Genomic DNA, 21179 nt, shown 5'->3' with positions numbered 1-21179 from the left:
GAATGAAACAAAAAACATGATTTAGTTCAGTTGTAATGTGTCATACATTTTCTGTGGGTACATACTGGAAATTTCGAACTGTTAAGGACAAAAAAGGTCGACTTTCCAGCTGCCTCTACATTTGTTATCGTGTGGCTGTGGGGAACGTGACGTCTGTTCAGGCTGTAATGTTTCCCGTACGCCCCCGAAAACGCAATCAGGGCATAGAACTTGTGCGTGTTCCATTCGAACCTACACTTGAAATAATAGATTCCACAGTGCTAATAAATATGTAGCTTCCGTCGTGACTGTGAATTGTTTAATACCATGACGTCTACACGAACGAAAAGAACGATCGTATCCACTGACCTCGTTTGCTTGTAAATCAACGACACAAGTAAAAGAACAAAAACTAAACACTTTCTGAAATTCTTATAATTTCATTCATGCTATTTCACTGACCTGCTGTGTTCATTCCTTTGATGTTATGTCAGTTTATTTACCCTTGTTGATCATTTGTTGCACATCACATAAGAATAACACCTCTTGTTTTGGAAGTCCCAACACGCTACAGACAGCAAGAGGAGGAGACAGGAGAGGTCGCGCATGCGCTTTGCACCGGTTCCCAGCCATGCAAAGATAGCACATAACGGTGTTCATGTAGTTGCCTCTTTCCCTGCTAGATGGCTCTAACTGTCTCTGCATTTCTATATTTGTTGCTGCGCAACAGCGCGCACTAGGCGACTAAAGAGCAAATTACTCGGGTTTCACAGGATTATTTGTGCGAGTGCCACACTAACCAGCTGAATTTTCTGCTAAATTTGTTGTTTGACCTTCCACAGTTAAATTTCATTGCCTCAATACACCTTACTTCTATTCTCACTTGAGTTATAAGAAGTGTTGAATCCAGACACTTCCCTCCGAGGGGTATCAAAATTCGCAAGGGGAATGTCATAGGGTCATAGGTATCAAATTATATCTGTAATACTAATATTTTAAAATTGCCTCTTACCTATTAAATGTAATTAAATATAATTAACCAGGGGCGGCTGAAAGGGGCACCGCCCTAGGGTGCACCAAACTCTTGCTTGCTCCTTCAGTAGCGCCAAAACTTTATTCTACATAAGCGTGGCAATTTGTTTAAAAAGGGAGTTGTGTAGACAGGAATAAATTAAAGTTGCTTCTGCATAACATAATAAATATAGTTGAAAATCATGTAAAAAAAAATAGGCTAAGAGATTACTGTTGATGTCATTATGTATGTATGTGTTCTTTAACAGTAACACTGAAAGTATTAAAAAAATAAGGCTATTATTTTTAGTAATTAAAACTACCACGCCGGTAGTGCAAACGGACAGTCCTCGAAGAGAAGGGGATGAGGGGGGATGGTATCCCCAGCTAGAAAATATTTCACAAAGCATCCACCAGCTGTCTCATTGTCACCATATTAAACCATATGAGCATCACCCCCCCCAAATAACCAGGCCCGTAGCCAGGTAGGGGCCAGGGGGGCGCAGCTCCCTGACACTCTCGTCACTCCCCTAGACATTAGGTAAAACTATTTTGTACAATTTCTTTGTAGTGAAGAGTGAAAATGTATACAGCAGATATTACTTTGCTCACAACTTGGTGAAGGATAAATTCACAGAACTGAACATCGGCCATTACATTTGTTCATCTTGTTTTTGAGCAGAAGTCTGAGTAGCGGCAAGTATTTAGAAGATTCTCCAAACTTTAGAAAGTCTTTCGTAGGGGATTATCTGTACCTTTGACGCTCCTCTAGCGGCCTCCCGTTTAGACAAAAATCTGTGAATCTGACGTCATTGTTCACATTCCTTCCACATCTGCGTTAAAAGTCAACAACTCCCATGTTTTGGGAACGAAGGGGCGTTTTTTTTTACCTCGGCCGAGGGTGGAATATATTCCAGGTACTATGATTGAATATTGTGCATTTTTTCTTGTATGATATAAATATCTGTATCATCAAAAGTAGTATGGAGTATATTGAAAGGGTTGATGTCGGCAGCCGTCAATTAACACTTCAAGAGATGTTTTAGAAGATATAGAAAAACAAAACTGTAGTATTTGTATGATATTTCTAAATTCTATATTTTATATTATTAATGACCCTCCACCCTTCCCCCCCTTTAGAAAGATGGACTTGGTTTACAAGCCCCTCCTGCTAACTTGTGAGCCCCCCTGGAGATCAATTCTAGCTACCGGCCTGCAAATAACCTCAAGTTTCTTCCAAACTTTCCCCTAGCTAATATTTTCCGCTCAAGCACTGGAATCGAGAATACACAATACATATTCAGCGAGCGTCCTTAGAGCTTCAAAGCCAATGTCGGCCCATAAGATAAAAGATTCAGAAGATGAATCGTAATAACGAGCAACGAACTAAGAAGAACGCAAGTCTGCAACAACATTCTGGAAGTCCTAACATCAAGCACAGTTCTTTACAATTATTTTCATTAAAGTCTTGAAATGTTTTGAAACTTTCAAAATATACACTTCACATTTACAGCCTTGTCATTGAGCCTTTGATTCATTTCATTAATCATAATTTTCACAAATTTCCTCACATTTTCCATAATTTGTTTCTTTCGGCGTTGAAAAGTAATGCAGAACCGTGTATAGGGTTATGGTAAAATTAAGTAATAGGATGGATCAGGAGCTTCTCAGCTGAGGGGAGGAGGAATCCACAGAAAGGTTCATTGATGATGTCATCCACAGATAGGGTCTAGAAGCTGTAAAAATAAATCCTCGGCGTGTTAGTTTGCTGTAAATGTAAGTTATTGCATACCATAATATTGTTTTATTGATTCTCATAATGTCATTCTTAAAATGATAATAGCCGACCCCCGTGGCGGAGTGGTTAACACATCGCGCTACGACGTCAGGGGTCCCGGGTTGGATGTTTGTGAGTGTCAATTCATAAATTTCATCATATCATCACTCACCCACATCTTCGCAAATTGGCCAAAAGTGGCACAAGAAGCGAAGTAAAATAAGCAAATCAATCAATCAATTGAAATGATAGGTAACTATTTTAATTATATAATAATAAAAATAACCCTTGCCTGTACAGCCCGTAAGGGCTTTGGCCTATCTCCCGACTGCCAATCTCCCTACCACAATCCTACCTAGAGCTGTGAAGATCTTCAACCAGTAATGAGGTCACGTGGGGTCAGAACGTCGAACCCCCAGCCGTTATAGGAAATATCCATGATCGGGTTACGCTACTTACTCGTAGCTCCCGAATTTCCTCACGATGGTGGGTTGCCACCGGTCCTATACACAGGCCGAAAACTCAGAGATTGAACCCAGGCGGACTCGAACCCATGCCGTCCCGCAGTCGGAGTCCAAACCACAGCGCTTTAGGTCACACGGCCACGGAGGAGAATATTTATTTTAATTACACTTAATTAAATTTAATTACATATCATAGGTAAGGGGCAGCATAAAAACATTAGTATTGTTTTGCTAGTAATGCCTATGACATAATATATAACAAAGGGATACGAAAAGATACAAAACATGCTTTATTATATAGTCCGTGTGAATGCCTTGAGGTACATCATGAGTGGACACATCGATGGATCTTAGGCATGTTGTATCGCAACACTTTGCCCCAATGATTCTTAGGGATTCCTTCCACGAAGACAATGTTCCCGTTGAATCGTATGGCTGAGGGCAGGGAATTGTTTATGAAGTGCTCCAGTTCTTGCACCGTGAGGTCTTTCCTCCTTGGGACCACAAAAGCCAATGGGAGTTCTCCGGCACATTTGTCTGGAATACCCACCACAGAAGCGTCTATGACGTCAGGATGGGCGCTGATGATTTCCTCAAGCTCCGACGGATATACCTGTACCAAGAACAAGATTAAGGCTGTGCTCAAGGAAGTTTTGTTTTGACTTCACGTCAACAGATGGCAGTAATGGCAGCCTTAGTAATCATTCTATGTGTGCTACCAATTCTACGTGTTTGATTCAATGCAGGAGTGAGTTATGGCTGAATCACACGAGGCTGCATGTCCTGGATTTGCCAGTTGGACTTGAACTAGAAGTGGTGTTGTACTTTTTCTCGCCTGCTAGTTTTCTCCTCACACGATACTCGTGATCGTACTTTTTGGTAGACTTTTGTTCCCGTAAGGCATTGCCCACAGCAGACTTGAGGAAGAACGTTGTAGGAGAATAGCTACTTAGGGGTTCCCCCCCCCCCAAGGCCTATGAGCACTACTCCCCACCCAAAAGGTGGAACATTTCCCCCGCACACCCCTTTATGCCAAATTATTTACTCAAATTATTTTGGTGAGACAAAATTTGCGGAAAAATATAATACAGACATATATAAACAATATGTTTACTTTAGGTATTGTTTACAATACAGAAGTTTACATGTATATTGTATATTACGAGAACTTTGACATTGATTAAAATAACAATTTACATAAATGATAATAACTTCTGACGTTGCAAGGTTGTTGCAGCAAACTTATTTATAATTTCCTCATTTTGCACCACTTTTAAAATATCAGACTTACAGGATGGAATTAAGGTAGATATTAACCACTCATCAGTCCGTTTTTAATTTTTGTGTGAAGAATTGGTAGTTAAACTCTAAAAGTTTGTCCCCTCCAAAATAAAAATCCACTGACACGGAAGCGTCATGAATACTGGGCACCCCTGGCTACTCCTGCTGTTTTCCTTACAAGTTACAATTTCTAAAATGAAAGATTTAAGAAAAAACAGAAAAGAAAGGGTTGAAAATTGGCTTGAAAGAAAATATGATAATAAAGGTGTAGCTACTCTGTAAGCATCATCAGTTACCGATGCATCAGCACGACAACCAGCAACTTTAGGAAGCAAGATCACACTGGAAACTCCTCACCAACGAACGAGCTTACCGCGCCAAGGAAAGATAACAGTAATTCATATGTTCAGATCTTATAAACTTTATTCTTAAGCATTTACTGATTATATGCGTATGTAACGTGCAGAGCATCAACAGGCGTCGATCCACGGGGAGGGCGAAATGGGCGATCGCCACTCCCAACTGCCATGATTTTTGGATATATGAATATGCCTAATAATATTCAAGACTCATTCGTTCTGTATTCTTATGACCACGTTTAGCAGGCTCGAGAAGTCCACTGGATACTCATGATAGGCTAATCGGAACTGGACCTACAGTTTAAATTTGGATCAGAACGAGTCTACAAGGTGCCTTAAAAGGGAATCGGACCTGATACCACTGCAGAGAATATGTTTTTATTTCTATGTTTATTCTTGATACTCCTCATATCTGACCTTCAGTTTACAGTGACAATGGGGGGAATTATGATAACAACAGAGGCGTAGCAAAGGGGGGGTGAAGGGGCCTCGCGTCCCATGGGCTTATTATTTTTTAAAAAAATGTAATAAATAGAGGTGGAGAAAATAGATGGAAAGGGCTAATTTTTGTGGGCGATAGAACTACATCATGTTTTTAACCGGTTATAAATTCTACTGAAACATTACAATTTGAATGAATATGTCAGCTATTTACTATTTTAAATAAACCGGGTGGTAGCCGTCTGATTTTAGAATATTGAGGAAGCCAAACAAAGACAATGAAAAGTTCTCTTACAAAGATTGATAAGCATAAACACAATTCTTGACTTCTGATAATTTATCGGTTCGAGAACATCGAGAAACATTATACACAGCAAAAACGACAGAAAATTAAGGGAACTTTACATATTTGGTGAAATTTCTTTCGAAATAATGAACAATTACCATAAGAACAATAAAATGAGATTCACAATAATTATCCACGTATTGAAATTCGAAATGAACTGATACAGGTAATGAGCAACGAAGTCAAAATGGCTATATTAAAAAAAGTAAAATTAGCTAAGTCCAGAGATTTACTAACGTTCAGTTTCAATATTTACTTTCTTTATGTTCCAAACTTCCTATTTTACGTTCTAGATTATTTTGTAAGTGGACGTGACCTAACACAAAACAGCACAACAATGTTTAACATTCAACAGTTATTGTTCATTGTTGAAGCTCGTTACAGTAGCTATGAAACTACTTCCAAAAACTGACCACCCCACGCACATAAGAATTCTATTGTACTTTTTTACTTAAGGTAAAAGTTCTTCATACCGGATTTTCATTCAAAAGTGGAGAGATGCTGGCAGCTGCAGGATAGTACTTAAGTTCTTGAATTTTATTATTTTCAGTCGCTTTTCTGTAATTTCTGGCTAATAGCAAAGATGCGAATTTAGTGATGATGCGATTAAATTAAAGAAGGGACACTTACAAGGACACCCATGCCCGGATCGAGATTCGAGCACTTAACACATCGGTCACCGAACCGGCGTGTTTATGTTATTAATGCTACATTGACTTGGCTTATTTTACTTCGCTTTTCTGCCACTTTTGGGTTTGGCTACTCGCGAAGATGAAGATGATGGGACAGTCACAAAGAACACCCCTTCCCAGGCCGGCATTCGAACCCGGGGCCCTTATTAATGTATGTATGTTCAAAGCTGTTTGTCTGTAAAATAGATCAACCCTGTGGCCAGCAGGTCTTAGAGTGCCAATCCCTGCCAACCAGATTTCAGTTATATGGCGCCTAGTGAGCTCATCGAGTCCCATCACCGCTGCTGTATACAGCTTGACAGATTAGATTGCAGAATGAATGCTTGTTATTACCTTTATCTGTCATTTTATCTACTAGTTATCTCTACAGGATTTTCCTGAAGTAATTTGGATTCTTGCTGTAACACGATTATGCCTTGTTTCCATATTAAACACACTATAGTTACTAACCAAGGCAGGTTTTCATTATTATTATTATTAAAAGTACTTTACACGTTACGTTTCCACCCTATATCTCATGGATTCTTGTTATTCGGATGGCAAGAAAAACTGTAGGATGTCTCCCGATAAGGTTTTTCCCTACCGTTTGGTAGGAGACGTCATGGAAGTTCCACCTAGGACAATGGGCCTGCCTCTGCGTTGGTGGCCCTATACTAGGTGTGATAGTACACGACGTTTTTCGAGCTAGTACGAATTCATCTGCTCTGGACTATTGCTGGGTCGGGAAGGTCCTACGTTTGCTCAGCATCCACTGTTGTTATGCTGGGGTGAACTTGACCAGCTTGCAACAGTAAAATTACAGTAATGACAGTAATCCCTGAGATTTTCCCATGTCACTTCATGAATTGTAGGTGTGTAATGAAATAAGTCTTGATAGCCAGTGTGTATGTAGGTATGCAGACAGTAGGTATGTAATGTAAAATCACTAACGGCTCTTCCTTTTGGGTCTGCGAAGTAATTCCTTAAGCTTGTAGGTTAGGTTGACTAATAGGTATTTCAAATGATTTGTGCAATTTTTATTACCTTAGATTTAAACATATCAGTATTTGCAGACTTAGGAAGAAGAATTGTGTGTTACAAGAATCGCTGTGGACTTGAAAGCGAGATCTTGTTATACACAGATGCAATCGACATTTGTATCGAGTGTATTTGCAAGCTATATATCAAGTCGATTGCAGTTGGTTCTCCGGCTCAAGGCTGTAAGGTACAAATGGCCTTGCATCCCTCTTCCAACTGAAAAAAGAGGCCCTCGCAGATGGTAGAGACGTTGACGGCGTTGTGAGGCTTTCAACTGACATCTACCTGTACCGACGCTAGTTGGCCCCATCTTTTCAGGACCTTGAGAGATATAGATTGCCCACGAACCATATAAGTTGGAAAACACCATGAGATGTCTAACTTCACGGCCTCAAAATCAACAACGCAAGGATCCATTCTAGGTCCCGAATTGTGGAATCTAAACTTGGAGCCATCTATCAAAAAATTAGGAAGTATTTCGGAGATCAAGAGCACACTGGACTTTGCAGATCACGTAATAATTGTTATGGAAGGTAATTCAAGAACAGAGTTGGAAACATAGACCAGTATTGTGATTAACTCTCTCGAGGACTTGTGTGATACGGCGAAATTTACGATTGCCACCCACTTTATAATCCTAAAGGGTAAGCTGAGTAAAATCTTAGAAGAGTAAAGGAAGCTAAATATCTAGGTGTGGAATTACGAGAAATGCAACGATGACATGGATTACGTAACTTCAAAAGCTGAGCCTGTAATAAATAAATTGGTAGCAATAGGTTCGAACACATTCAGACTCCCTATGTCGCTTACAAACCCATACATATTCATAATCTACAACGCGACGCGATAGTTTTTTTCGATGGACCAATCTGAGAAGAATACCTAAAATATACAACATATGTAACAAAAATAACATCATCATAAATGAAGACCAGATAGTCAAACACAGAACCGCCATATACTGTTGCAAGGAAGGCCAAGAAGAGAGAATTTACAAAGTAATTGGCATATATGCCCCTACCATTGCAGAATTAACTCCCAGATCATCCAGGAGTGGAATAATGTACTAACAGCCTCCGCGGTAGGAGACTGTGCCACTTCTTTCCGTATATAAAAGAGAGGCTGAAAACGACAGATTGCTGTCGTTAACGTCTCCAACGACGAACGGACACTTCACTTACGGTAAATGGTCTACCGGATTCACAGTTTGCAAATTCCTCAACACACAAAATAACTTTATGTTTAAGTGCTGCATTTTATGAGTGATGTTTCTGTCTCTACATTTTTAATGTCCGTTTTATGTGCAGTTTGCAAGAGCTGGCTCACTGACCACCTATTTACAGGAACACCAACATAAGAACAAATCACAGGGCTCACTACTAAAAATAGACTGACTCTTTGTTGTGAAAGGAAACAAAATTTCGTTCAGGGTGATTTTTTTTTACTAATACTTGTACTTCGGTAAAACATCGAGGACAAAACCTGATTACTGAAATTTGCAAATACTTCATTCTACGTATATTACACTAATACCATGGTATATTTATCTACCCACAGGGTTAGAATTCAGGCTGCAGCCCCTTTTCTTCAGGAGCACTGGCGTATGTAGGGGCTGGAATTCTAACGGTGGTTGTGTTTTCTTGGAAGGGGGTTGCATACACAATACGATATTTCATATTTTTAGAATATTCCTCTCTCAAAATGGCAACGGGGGTATTTTAAGGAGGCTTTGCATTTGCCAGTCTAGTCTCAGGAGCCAGCTCCTTTTCTTTATTGCAAATATGGTTAAGAAATCCATGAATCCAACTAAGATAAAGCTACACATTTTGAAATATGATCTTAAAAAAATTAATTTATTAATTGCATTGGATTAAAAGTAATTGATTCTTGCGCGAGAGTGGTTTTCCTCAAGAAGGCTCAACTGGTAACAACATGAAAAACTATGCAATAATTCTAATATATGGCCAACTCTACCATATCGCCACAGATTTTAAATTCGGCTAGCAACAGTGAAAAAAAGGCATGTTTATTATTATGATGTAATGTTATACGTGATACAGAAAACACCCAAACATTAAGAAACACAAACTGTGCTCGTCATTTAAAAAAAAAAAAAAGGTAATGGAAATATCCATAAGCGAACTAGAAATATTTTTTTGAAAAACTTGTTTTATCACTGATTTTGAAAATTCAGGCAGCAGGTGAAATTTTCAGGCGTCCTGTATTTTTCTACCCCTCTTTTATGCATATACTCTGATCAATACTCCATGGAATCCAAGGTTCCCTAAATTTTCAAGATCAAAGACCCGAGAAAATGGATCGCCTGGAATTCGAAGAAATACGGTATTTAAATGTCGTAATCCCTTTGCTGACATATGCCTGAATATTTTGTAGCTATGCACTTTGATGTACATTTTAAGGAACGGATCGGGCTTTGCAATCTGATCTCGCACGGGCCCCGTAATATGTTGCTACGCCAATGGATAACTATGTACAACAATAACCATCCATTCCTTCCTGGACCCCTTAAAAGAGCTAATCCGTAGAGCATAGTTTTCTCCTGCTAAAAGAATCATATAATTATTGTTCATATAAAACAGTGCAATTGTAGGTTCGGTGAGGTACCCGTCTCTGAAATTCGCCCCTCCCAACAGTAATTTCTGGATCCGCCACTGAACATCAATCTAGTTGCTAGTTTAGGTTAATGATCTAAAAGTAACAAATTCCATGTCCGCAGAATTTTTACCAGGGAGGGGCAAGAGAGGATTTTTTTTACGGGGGGCAAAGGAGGCATATTTCTCCCCATAATAGTGATGCCCCCTCAGAAAACTGATTTAGTGAAATTATCATATCCCATCAACATCCTTACAATAATTAACATAAATTACTGTGACTGAAATGAAATTATGTTTGAAATATATACTTTTTAGGTGAACCTTCATTTTCCCGGGGGTCGTCCATGTCAATACCCATTACTTTTAGTACCAATTTATTTTCATATTGTACTAAGAGAGAAATTAAAATCTTGCTCAGCCTACCTCATATCCATGAACTTTCAGAATAATTTTATCTCTGTTTATCATGAAGAACTCCCCATCACTGTTGTAGTAAGCCAGATCGGCCGTGTGTAACCAACCATCCGGGTCCAAAATCCTGTGCAAGTCTCCGCGATCACTAGATAAGTAGCCCTCAGTAACCTAAAATGAGAAGAAACTTATTCAAAAATTTGATTGTTGAGCATTGAGAAGTCCGTATTGTGTAAATTCCTACTGACGTCACCGTTCCGGAAATTGTGGTGTAGGAAAAACAGTCCTCTGTTTTGTCCTCAAGATCAGTGAACAACCAACACTCCTTTATTTTCTAAAGGCATATACATTTTCTATAAATAATTTAAATGGTTTAATATTTAAGATGTACATCACGTAATTATATCATTGCAACAGTTGCACATTATATAGTTAGAGACAGTGGCTGCGATTAGAGAGGCGTGGTGGCAGTTGCCCTCACTTTTTGCCAGCTTTTGCCCCTGCACTATGGCCTCTTAGTGCTAAGCCTTGTCTACCAAAAGGAATTGAAATGTTCTTGCCCCCCCCCCCCCCACTTTCCCCCTCATTTTTGGCACCCAACCGCCGCTACTGGTTAGAGATATTGTTCAAACTGTGCATAATAAATTTTAGTGTCTGTATGGAATATTTCAAATGAAGAAAACCCCTCATGGAAATTTTCGAAAGAGTTTTCTGCGACTATAATACGGATTACTGAAAGAAACAAAATCAGCCGCAAAACCCCCACAGTGCGGGGGGCCGGAGACAAGTAAGCTTTTATGGGGCCCTCAGCCATTGGCACAGTAGAGGGTTCGCGTACGTAAAAAATGAACGTAGTTACTCAGGGGTACAGAAAGGAATACAATATACAGAGTGTCCGAAAAGTCACGCAACCCGGTGTTTACGACCGTATAACGGAATAGCGAAACGGAATGAGAAGAAACGCTTTCCGCCAAGAGAATGCCCTGTATATTGGGAACATTTAGAGAGACAAACATATGTAAGAACATGCATGTTTTAATAACAAATAAGCAAAGTGTTGCTAAAGGCGGAAAAAAATATTTGCAAATCGTGTATATTGATGCACAGAACTCACTGAGGTAAATTATTGCAACTTTTCACAATACCAACGAACAATTTGGATGGCCATCTAATGAATTTGACAGAAAAAGAACTTTGACGAAGTTTCAAAAACATTGCAGAAGGGAATAAATGGGCTGTTCCAAAAATCGATGTTTTCACAATATTACGAGGGACACTGGCAACACTGTTGGTGTCACTTGTCACGAACAGACGTGTTTCACCTCAGGCTATCACACTAAGGCACTTTTAACGACAAAGGAGAAAGTTGGTTATTCTCGAACATATGCAATAAATTACATACACCTTGCAACCCTGAAATGTGGTTTCAATTGGATAGATATGTCAACAGCCAAAATTCCAGGCATTGGTCGACAGAAAACCCACATCAGTTGCATGAACTACCCTTGCACTCTCCGAAAATCGGTGTATGGTGTGGAATATCGCGACGTCGTATTGTGGGACTGTTATTCTTTGAGACAACAGTGGATACTGCTGTGTACGGGGATCTCATAATGCAATTCGTTGCTATCCTGGAAGAAAACGAACGTGATGTTTGGCTACAACAAGATGGAGCAACTTGCCATACATCTAATGAATCTCTTCGTATGCTGAGAGAATTTTTTGGTGATCGTCTAATATCCAAGGATTTATGGCCCAGTCGCTCGCCCGATTTAATATCTGGAGATTTTTTTCTGTGGGGTTACTTAAAGGGGAAAGTATACCAAACGGGACCCAGAACATTGGAGGAGCTGAAACGAAACATTACACAGGAAATTAATAATATCGGTGCTGCAACCCTCAGGAAGGTATCTGAGAACATGATCAAGCGAACCAACTTATGTATCCAAGAAAATGGTGGACACTTCAAACATTTGCTTTAATTTGTAGGACTACCCACATTTCAGGGTTGCAAGGTGTATGTAATTTATTGCATATGTTCGAGAATAACCAACTTTCTCCTTTGTCGTTAAAAGTGCCTTAGTGTGATAGCCTGAGGTGAAACACATCTGTTAGTGACAAGTGACACCAACAGTGTTGCCAGTGTCCTGCGTAATATTGTGAAAACATCGATTTTTGGAACAGCCCATTTATTCCCTTCTGCAATGTTTTTGAAACTTCGTCAAAGTTCTTTTTCTGTCAAATTCATTAGATGGCCATCCAAATTGTTCGTTGGTATTGTGAAATGTTGCAATAATTTACCTCAGTGAGATCTGTGCATCAATAAACACGATTTGCAAATATTTTTTTCCGCCTTTGGCAACACTTTGCTTATTTGTTATTAAAACATGCATGTTCTTACATATGTTTGTCTCTCTAAATTTTCCCAATATACAGGGCATTCTCTTGGCGGAAAGCGTTTCTTCTCATTCCGTTTCGCTATTCCGTTATACGATCGTAAACACCGGGCTGCGTGACTTTTCGGACACTCTGTATAAGGTAAAGGTAAAGTTCCCTGTGCATAGGGTCTATAGCACCGTGTCATGAAAGCACATTTAGGGTACGTGGATAGGTATGTTTTATCTGGTCAGGAGGACATTTTGATGTCGGCCATCTTGGATGTGATGCGATCAGCACCACGCTGCGGCCGTCTTTACCCACTCCTCCGGGTACCATTTGATTTGAAGCTGGGTGGGCCCTTGAGCCGCTTTATGCATCAGATTAGAATCAAATCAGGTTAGAATTTCACGAGAAATGCAGTGGTGAAGGTTTCTTCAACCTATCTTTAATCGGGAAGAAGTTATGACTGCATGATTGTAACAAATGTATCATTTTCCATTTGTGAGAAAAAAAAAGGGTCTGTATATCACATCACTCCCTAACCATTTAAATATTTTCAGTTGAATTCAATATGGCGGACGCCCGCTTGGAACGCACCGATGTGGTTCCCCCTAAGCCTAACCTGTTTCTATCATGACCAATTGTACCCAGCCTAACTCCTTTACTTTTTATAGGGAGTGTTAAAGGACATTTGTATCACCCTCTAGGCACTTACAGTATATGGGACCTTGATGAGATCAAGAATTACACACACACACACACACACACACATTATGTACGTGTATGTATGTATGTATGTGTGTATATATATATATATATATATATATATATATATATATATATATATATATATATATGTGTGTGTGGGGGGGGGTGTAAATGTAGATTGGTAGCGGGGGACCTTTGGTAATATTTTTGCGGGAGGGGGAGCAAGATTTGTAGATCCGGCACTGGACAAAATACCCAATACAAAAGCACCAATGTGCTATAAGGATTTAGATCCCAGAAGCATCAGCAACACTAATATGAACTATTACAACACTGGGACTAATTGAATAACGACTTCCGTACAAAACCTATCCTATGAAGAATAGTGAAATCACGGAAATCGTACTTAGGTAATCGCTTATGACCTAAATGTTATATTAACCCTTCTTTACATTCGTATTGATTATCCTAGAGTCTACGTGATTCTTAACACACTAAATCATCAGACAATATGATTTTCAACTCACGAAAACACCGATCCTCCCTCCACACATATAATATCACTATAAAGAGGCTACGTATATATTTGAATGCACATTGGCTTCACTATGCGCCATATCGTAGTTTTACAAAATTACAAAACTACAAATATGCAGGAAGCGCAAATTCGAATGAAACAAATTATAATTAGGATGTCTTGAATATCATTATTTGTTGCATAATCTTCAAATTTAGTTTTCAGTCGCCTGACGTCTTGTTGTTATGTTCTTATTTAGTACTTACCATCAGGTGCGTCGCCTGATAATGTTCGCATGAACACGTGAACACTGATGCATATGTTTTAAATTACGTACATATTAAATGCGCGCACACACACACATATATATATTTATTCGAAACATTACTTTGTTTGATGCTCGAGTATATACAGACAATTTACTCTGACACGACATCTTTCACGTCTGATTACTTTTCTAGATAGTTGGTAACACTGATTCTTACGGTGTTCAACGGTTGGCTTTGAACATAATTGCTGTGCGTGTTGCATAAAACTGACATCTAAGGGGCTGTTGGCCATTATACCCCGAAGATGTTCACTTCGCTGTGCGAACGCTGATGCAAGCGGCAATACTTCTTACATTCGTCACCAGAGTGCAGCATTTACAAGGGATGTCTGGGGGGACTCTGAAAGGTCTGCGCTACATAGTTGCAAACTTAAGTGAGAAGTCGCCAAACATGGCTGATTTTAAATTTCGCTGGGCCGTAAAATTCACGGAATAATGACGAGCAACTTTTCTTGAGAAACTAGTCTACAGGAATTACATAATACCTTTCTAGGTTTACATGATTTGCGCATGTTCGTCTGAGGGCCATTCAGACTGTCCAACTTTTTTAGTGATAGACGTATTTCATGCCAAGAAAATAACTCTCACCAACTTAAATTGCAAGAGAAAGTGCCGATTATATTTACATCAATTAAATGCACATTTCCCTAGTAACTATACTCAGAATAGTATGGACCCTATGGCCTAAATAGTTGTTACCTTACAAGTAACTGAGCGTTGCAAGTGTTATATAGGCCTTCATTCTGACTTGGGAGCCGCGAAAAAGTCTTGAAGCACTAAGGGCGGCGTGAAGCGAAGACGTTTGGGAACTCTTGCATTAAATGGTCAAAAAATTAATCTTTGATTTTTTTCTGGACTCTTGGCAGGACGATGCACGTGCTTTCAATGCTGAATGAATGTCGTTGGTTAACATATGGTACGTGCAATAAAAAGTAGATTGGGAAGTATGGTAGTCTTGCGTTGTACATACCTGAGATTGCATGTTATACAAATTAGTTCGGCCTAATTATAAATTACGTAATGAAAAGGATGTTAGTTGCATAAAAAATATGGTATTACTTCAAATATAGCGTGATTTTGGGGGGAAATTGTTGAAAAAAGTTGAACTGTTATTCTCACTCTTTCAATTGAAGATGAAGTTACAAGGGAGAAGAGTAAATAGCATTCAGTATAAAGATTTTTTTGTGAACACCCGTACGTGAACCGCACGCGACGCCAGTGCACCATTCACCAGAAGAACGATATTGCAATGAAACCAAAAGCTGTTCACCATGACACTCGGTTATGTATCTCTTCACTTCCGAACTTGAAACATTATAAAAATATTTTTCGAACATCTTTTAACATAATTGATGCTATGAAAATTGAAAAATACTAAGAATTTGGAGTACCTGCGGCCCCTTAACGCAAAGTTCTCCAACTTGTTCTGGTTCCAGAGTCGCACCAGTTGAAACGTCCGTTACTTTTGCCTTTGTGTTGGGTATGGGAACGCCAGCCTCCAAAGGGTGGAACTTGCTGGAATGTCTTGGAGTAAGCAGTGCAATTGAAGTTTCTGCCATCCCATAAGCTGAAATATTAAGATAACCTCTTCAATTGACAGCCTTGTATTAATCATACCACATTTCTAAAAATGGGAAGATCTAAATTAACAGTGACAGGAGTGTATGCTCCTACAACTGTTAACAAAAGAGAAACAGAACAATTTTACAACAAACTACAAGATGTAATAGATGACGTAAACAAAAATGAGCAGATATCTGTGGATTTAAATGCAAGGATTGGAAGAGAAACAATTGAAAATCTAAGAGGACCTCATGGTGTATCAGTAATAAATGAAAATGAAGTTTACCTACGAGAATTCTGTACATACTATCAATAATTGATTACTTTTTTAGACATAAAGATATACATAAATTTACATGGGCTGATCGCGGGTCACAATCAACAATTTGATTATACTTATACAATAGCTGTTCAATTTAGACTCGAATTACAGACACAATTGTATCGTATCATATCCAAGGTATTGGGTAGAAGGGACAAGTCTTCTGTCATTCTTAGCATAGCAGGAAACAGAGAAAGGAATGCGGAATAAGCAATTAGGTAAACGTTAGGTTATTGACTTGAGAGACGGGTATGGAATGAGCGTTGGAATCGTGAGGGAGCGAGGACAGTTGGCGAGGATATGAGACAGAGTAAAGATCGCGCGGATGGTGATAGTGACTGGAAGTGAGGGACGATTATTGGACAATGGTGCGTGAACAGAGTGAATTCTGACAGGAAGGTCAGACATGTGACAATTGAGAGGGCAAGAGTAGAAATATTTTACATGTAAGTTCATTTGCCATAACTTTGAATGTAACCTCTTGCATATATCTCATTTAGGCCAAGCGAGTGATTACCATCTGAAAGATGAATGATGAATAACTACATCAGACAATACAATCTAAAGGTATCTAGTTCAATCCCAACGCAGTGTTAGCATTGCGTTACGGTATACAGAGAGGCAGAATTGGACACTGACTATTTCCTTCTATTAAGTAAACTAAAATCAAAACCAAACCTTATAACGAAAACTGCAAAAGAAATACAAGAAAGTAATTTTAAGGTCCAACTTTTAGAAGAAGAAAGCATAAGGAAATTATATGATAATAGATTAGCAACACATTTGAAACCAAGAGTAGGGGATGTGAAGATTGATTGGATAGAAGGGTGGAATATTTCCTCCAGTAAGAACACAGCATTGGAAGTATATTTTGCAACTGAGATCCGAAGAGCAATTTTAAAAATTGACCGCCATTAAAATATGAATTACACCAAGCAGTAATCGGAGGCAAAGCCTGTAAAATTCGTAGACAAAGAGCAATGTGAAGATTTTCAAGCAGCATAAAAATTAGAAAAACTGAGTACTTAGGTGCCCATGGAGATTGTTGGGGGTTATATTCTTCCATTACCTCAAATGTCCTAATGCATATAAGGAGGAAAATATAACACTGGCAAGCTTTTGAATTTTTGATAATGGAAAAATGTCTTCAAATGTAACTCGATCTTTCAGTTTCTATCTATACTGTATTTACTACTCACAATCTTCCTAATTTTTTAATGTTCTTACCATATTTGTCAATCAGGAAATACGCATTTCCAAGTATGTTTTTAGGAACTGCTTTCCACTGTGTCTGAAAAACTATGTAATTAATTTTGATAGAGGCCAAATATGGTCCTTCCTCCGTGACCGTGCGGTCTAAAGCGATGTTTTTTTGGATTCAGACTGCGGTACGGCATGGGTTCGAATCCGCCTGGGTTCAGTCTCTAGGTTCTCGGCCTGTGTATAGGACCGGTGGCAACCCACCATCGTGAGGAAATTGGGGAGCTATGAGTGACTAGCGTAACCCAGTGTCGGAAATCTCCTATAATGGCTGAGGCTTCGACGTGCTGACCCCAAGTCACCCCATTACCGGTTGAAGATCTCCACACCTATATGTAGGAGTGTGGGAGGGGGACTGGCAGTCGGGAGATAGGCCAAGGAAATTCTAGGGCTGTAGAACCACTGGCTATTTATTTTATTATAGGCCTAATATGAATTTGTCTTACAAAAATATGAATGGAACTGCCTCCCACAAAATCATCTCGCTTCCCTTGCATCAGGCTACTATTTCTGGTCAAAGTTTGTTTGAATCGAGAAAGGCTAATTTGGATTGGATCTGGGATTTAAATTGGGATCAGAACCACTGTGCAATCCACCGGGCATCGAACCGGAGTCCCTTTGATTATACTACGCTATAGGGGAGGTCCACTAAATTCTATATTTCTTAATCAGTTGTATTTTCTCCCAAATTATGCTAAATATTCAAGGCGATGATTTAAAAAGACAAATCTTTAAGAACAAAACCTGGCACTTTTTAAACATAATTCAGATATTTTCAATTGAACACTTATCTTCATTTTCTTACCAAATGTACATAAAATTCCTCAAATGTTTAAATTGCAAGTCTTGTTGAATTGTTGTTGTTGAAGTGATGTTTTAAGTCCACTTTATGCACAGTAAGGCTAATCGGGACTGGACCTACAGCTTAAAGTGGGATCCGAACCACTATGTGCCTCCACCGGCTATCGAACCCGGGATCCCTTGATTACAAGGCGACGACGCTACCACTGCGCTATCAGGGAGGCCAAAATGCAAGTCTAATAGAATGTTGCTTTGTTATAGTAATCATGTATTCCCTTCAGGAAATATCCCTTCAAATCCCTAGACACTATTAATACGTGTTGTGGGGGAGGTAATAATCAAAGTGTTTAACAAATTTATTGTCCGCGTTTCTGTTGCGATGTTAAACAACATTTCGGATTTTAAGTGACATGCTCTACTACCGAACTGGAAATTAATTCCTGTTTGGAGTTTGGTCATCATCTTGGCCATGTCCATGATGTCCACAGGATGACGGCTGCTTTGGAAGACCGTGTGCACAGCTTCTAATAAGTCTGCAGACACTTCGTCATTTTCGCCGATGATGCGAGCCACGGAGGAGGCCATGTAGAGGATGGTGAACTAAAATGGAAAGCAAATTACGTCTTTGAAGAATAAATTCATATCAAGGAAATACAGTCTAAATGTGTGTCAACGTGGAAATAGCATTACTGTAATAAAACGTTCATGCCAAGGATCGAACTAATTTTGAAATTCATGTAGTCATGCAGTTCGTGTGCAGGAAATAAGCTCGTGTAAGGAATATATATATATATATATATATATATATATATATATATATATATATATATATATATATATATATATATATATATATATCTTGATAACCTTTTCACTCGACCCTGAGGAAGGGTCTAGAAATTCAACAGAAATCTCAGGAGTGTCTACCCAATGACGTAGTGGTAATATCGTAATATCGTGGCCTTATAATGAAAGGGTGCTCGGTTCGATACCCGGAGAAGACGCATACTGGTTCAGACCGCATTTTAAACTCTAGCTCCAGTCCCTATCTGGTCATAAAGTTGGACTTAAAATACAACCCCAGAAATCTCTTGATTGAAGATATTGGACGGCGCTCATATTTTGCAAGAGTAAATCCCACACTTGTTCAAATACTTATAATATTTGTTACGTGTACTAAAGGCATAACTTTAAAATCGTGTGTCTTGATCCTGTGTTAGCCCATTTAATAAGGAGGCAGAATTTGATATGATAATTCTATAACTTGTTCGAACATGATCACTCTTACCTAGTGAGGCATCGTTCATTTATTATTCTCGAAATGCCTCCGATATATTCTAGAGTATGTGTTTCTCCTCATGTTGCAATAGCTCTTTCTGTAAGAACATCAACGAATGTGTCTTCCAATGTATTTCTTATGGAGAAAGATAATTCTTCCTCCTTAACGCTTTGAAATATTACAACATTGTTTTAATATTTCTGGTCTGACGTTTTTTCCTTAGTTCTTTGTTATATTCGTCTATGCACTTGGTGCAGTTCTATTAAACAACAAGTTGCTACAGTAAATAAGAAATTAACACTTCCATAAGCATTCATGTAAAATTCTATTCTTGCCCCGGAAGCAAGCGAACGAAAACAAGTCTTCTGCGCAAGTAGTGACACTAGAGGGTTGGACCAATGAACGTGTGCGGCAGCCGTTTGCAGCAGTGCGCTCTGCTTTACTCCGCCCACTTGCATTCTCGCAGTGTTGCTCCACAAAATCCTGGGACACAGTATAGCTTCCAGTTGTGAAGGAAACTGCGCCGCTGGTCCTGGATTGATGATTTATTGTTAGTTGTAGACATTTCAGACGGTCATCAGTTAATTTTAGACCTCAGGGAGGGGACGATCGATTTATCTTGAGACATCAGAGTCAATTACTATTTAACCCTACGTATTAATTAAAGATTTGTTGTTGGTTTTCACTGTCGTCTGCCCCCCGCCCGTGCTCTTACCTTATATTTAGTGAAGCATTCAATTAGAATCTCGTCGTTCACTCTGGGCGTGCAGACGCAGTGAATGCCACAGTGAAGTCGTAGTAAGATTGTGTATCCGTACGTAGAATAAAATGGTGCCGTCAGAAAGCACAGTTCCTGTTGGCCGTCTAGAATGAAACAACGTGTGATAATATAAGAATGACGATGCGCCTAAGGAGATTCCTTGGTAAATTGTCAGACTGCAATACGATATTTTCGGAAACGATAATTAAAATATGTCCGTCAAAAACTTCCTCACTCAATTTTTTTTAAACCGTCATCAATTTCATAAAAACTAATACTATACTGTCTCAGAGCATAAAATCTCTATATCCTAATTAAAAGCTGAGGCTGTAAAGGGACACTCAGCACAAATAAGGACAAATACAGGATAATTTGATCCTATAGAGGATTATCCTGGCCGTGGGTCCAGGCGCCAAAGCCTCGTTGGCCTGCAAGACTGCAGTTACTGGGGTGTAAGTGGATATGACTTGACTTTTGGGTGCCTTCTCAGGTCAACCCTTACACGCCCTATGGGCAAAGGCAGTGCATATCTGGCTAGACAGTCACTTGAACAGAATGGGGTGGGTACATGGGCATATTTAAGAAAGGTTCAACGGTTCAGTAAAATTACCAGATTACCTGTTCTCTCCGCTATCCGCTTGTTCATAAAAATTTCTTCGGAGTTATTTTGTTCTAAATTAGAGACGTATAGGACGGGATACGGATGGGAAAGAAATATATTCCACACACCAGATGGGATTGCAGACCAAATGTCTGAAATTTCCTGATAGTTTCAGAATTTCTCTAGAGAAAGCTCAGAAAATTCCTGACGTTTCACAAATTCTATAATGTTACATGTAATTTCTGCTCCAAAGCAGTTGTTTGTGAAC

The 21179-nt window shown here is 39.1% G+C and overlaps 2 protein-coding genes across 2 annotated transcripts in view; both read right to left on the bottom strand.

Moving 5' to 3' along the window:
* The window catches only part of LOC145978578 (arylalkylamine N-acetyltransferase-like 2), a 49410-nt gene extending 48849 nt beyond the window's left edge, over positions 1–561 (bottom strand). Inside the window, exon 1 of the mRNA XM_083111282.1 lies at positions 442–561. The gene's annotated coding sequence lies outside the window, so the exon portion shown is untranslated. The remainder of the gene's footprint in view (positions 1–441) is intronic.
* A 2995-nt stretch (positions 562–3556) lies between these two features.
* The window catches only part of LOC145978764 (uncharacterized), a 32298-nt gene continuing 14675 nt past the window's right edge, over positions 3557–21179 (bottom strand). Inside the window, exons 5-9 of the mRNA XM_083111578.1 lie at positions 20266–20414; positions 18694–18871; positions 15717–15892; positions 10406–10564; positions 3557–3844 (exon numbers count right to left, since the gene is read on the bottom strand). Coding sequence (XP_082967704.1) covers positions 3557–3844; positions 10406–10564; positions 15717–15892; positions 18694–18871; positions 20266–20414 — 950 coding nt within the window. The remainder of the gene's footprint in view (positions 3845–10405; positions 10565–15716; positions 15893–18693; positions 18872–20265; positions 20415–21179) is intronic.

Source organism: Lepisma saccharinum, chromosome 25, assembly GCF_977018435.1.
Source record: "Lepisma saccharinum chromosome 25, izLepSacc3.1, whole genome shotgun sequence".
Taxonomy (NCBI): domain Eukaryota; kingdom Metazoa; phylum Arthropoda; class Insecta; order Zygentoma; family Lepismatidae; genus Lepisma; species Lepisma saccharinum.
The sequence above is the reverse complement of the archived record's forward strand: the minus strand, read 5'-3'. Positions and strand labels throughout refer to the sequence as shown.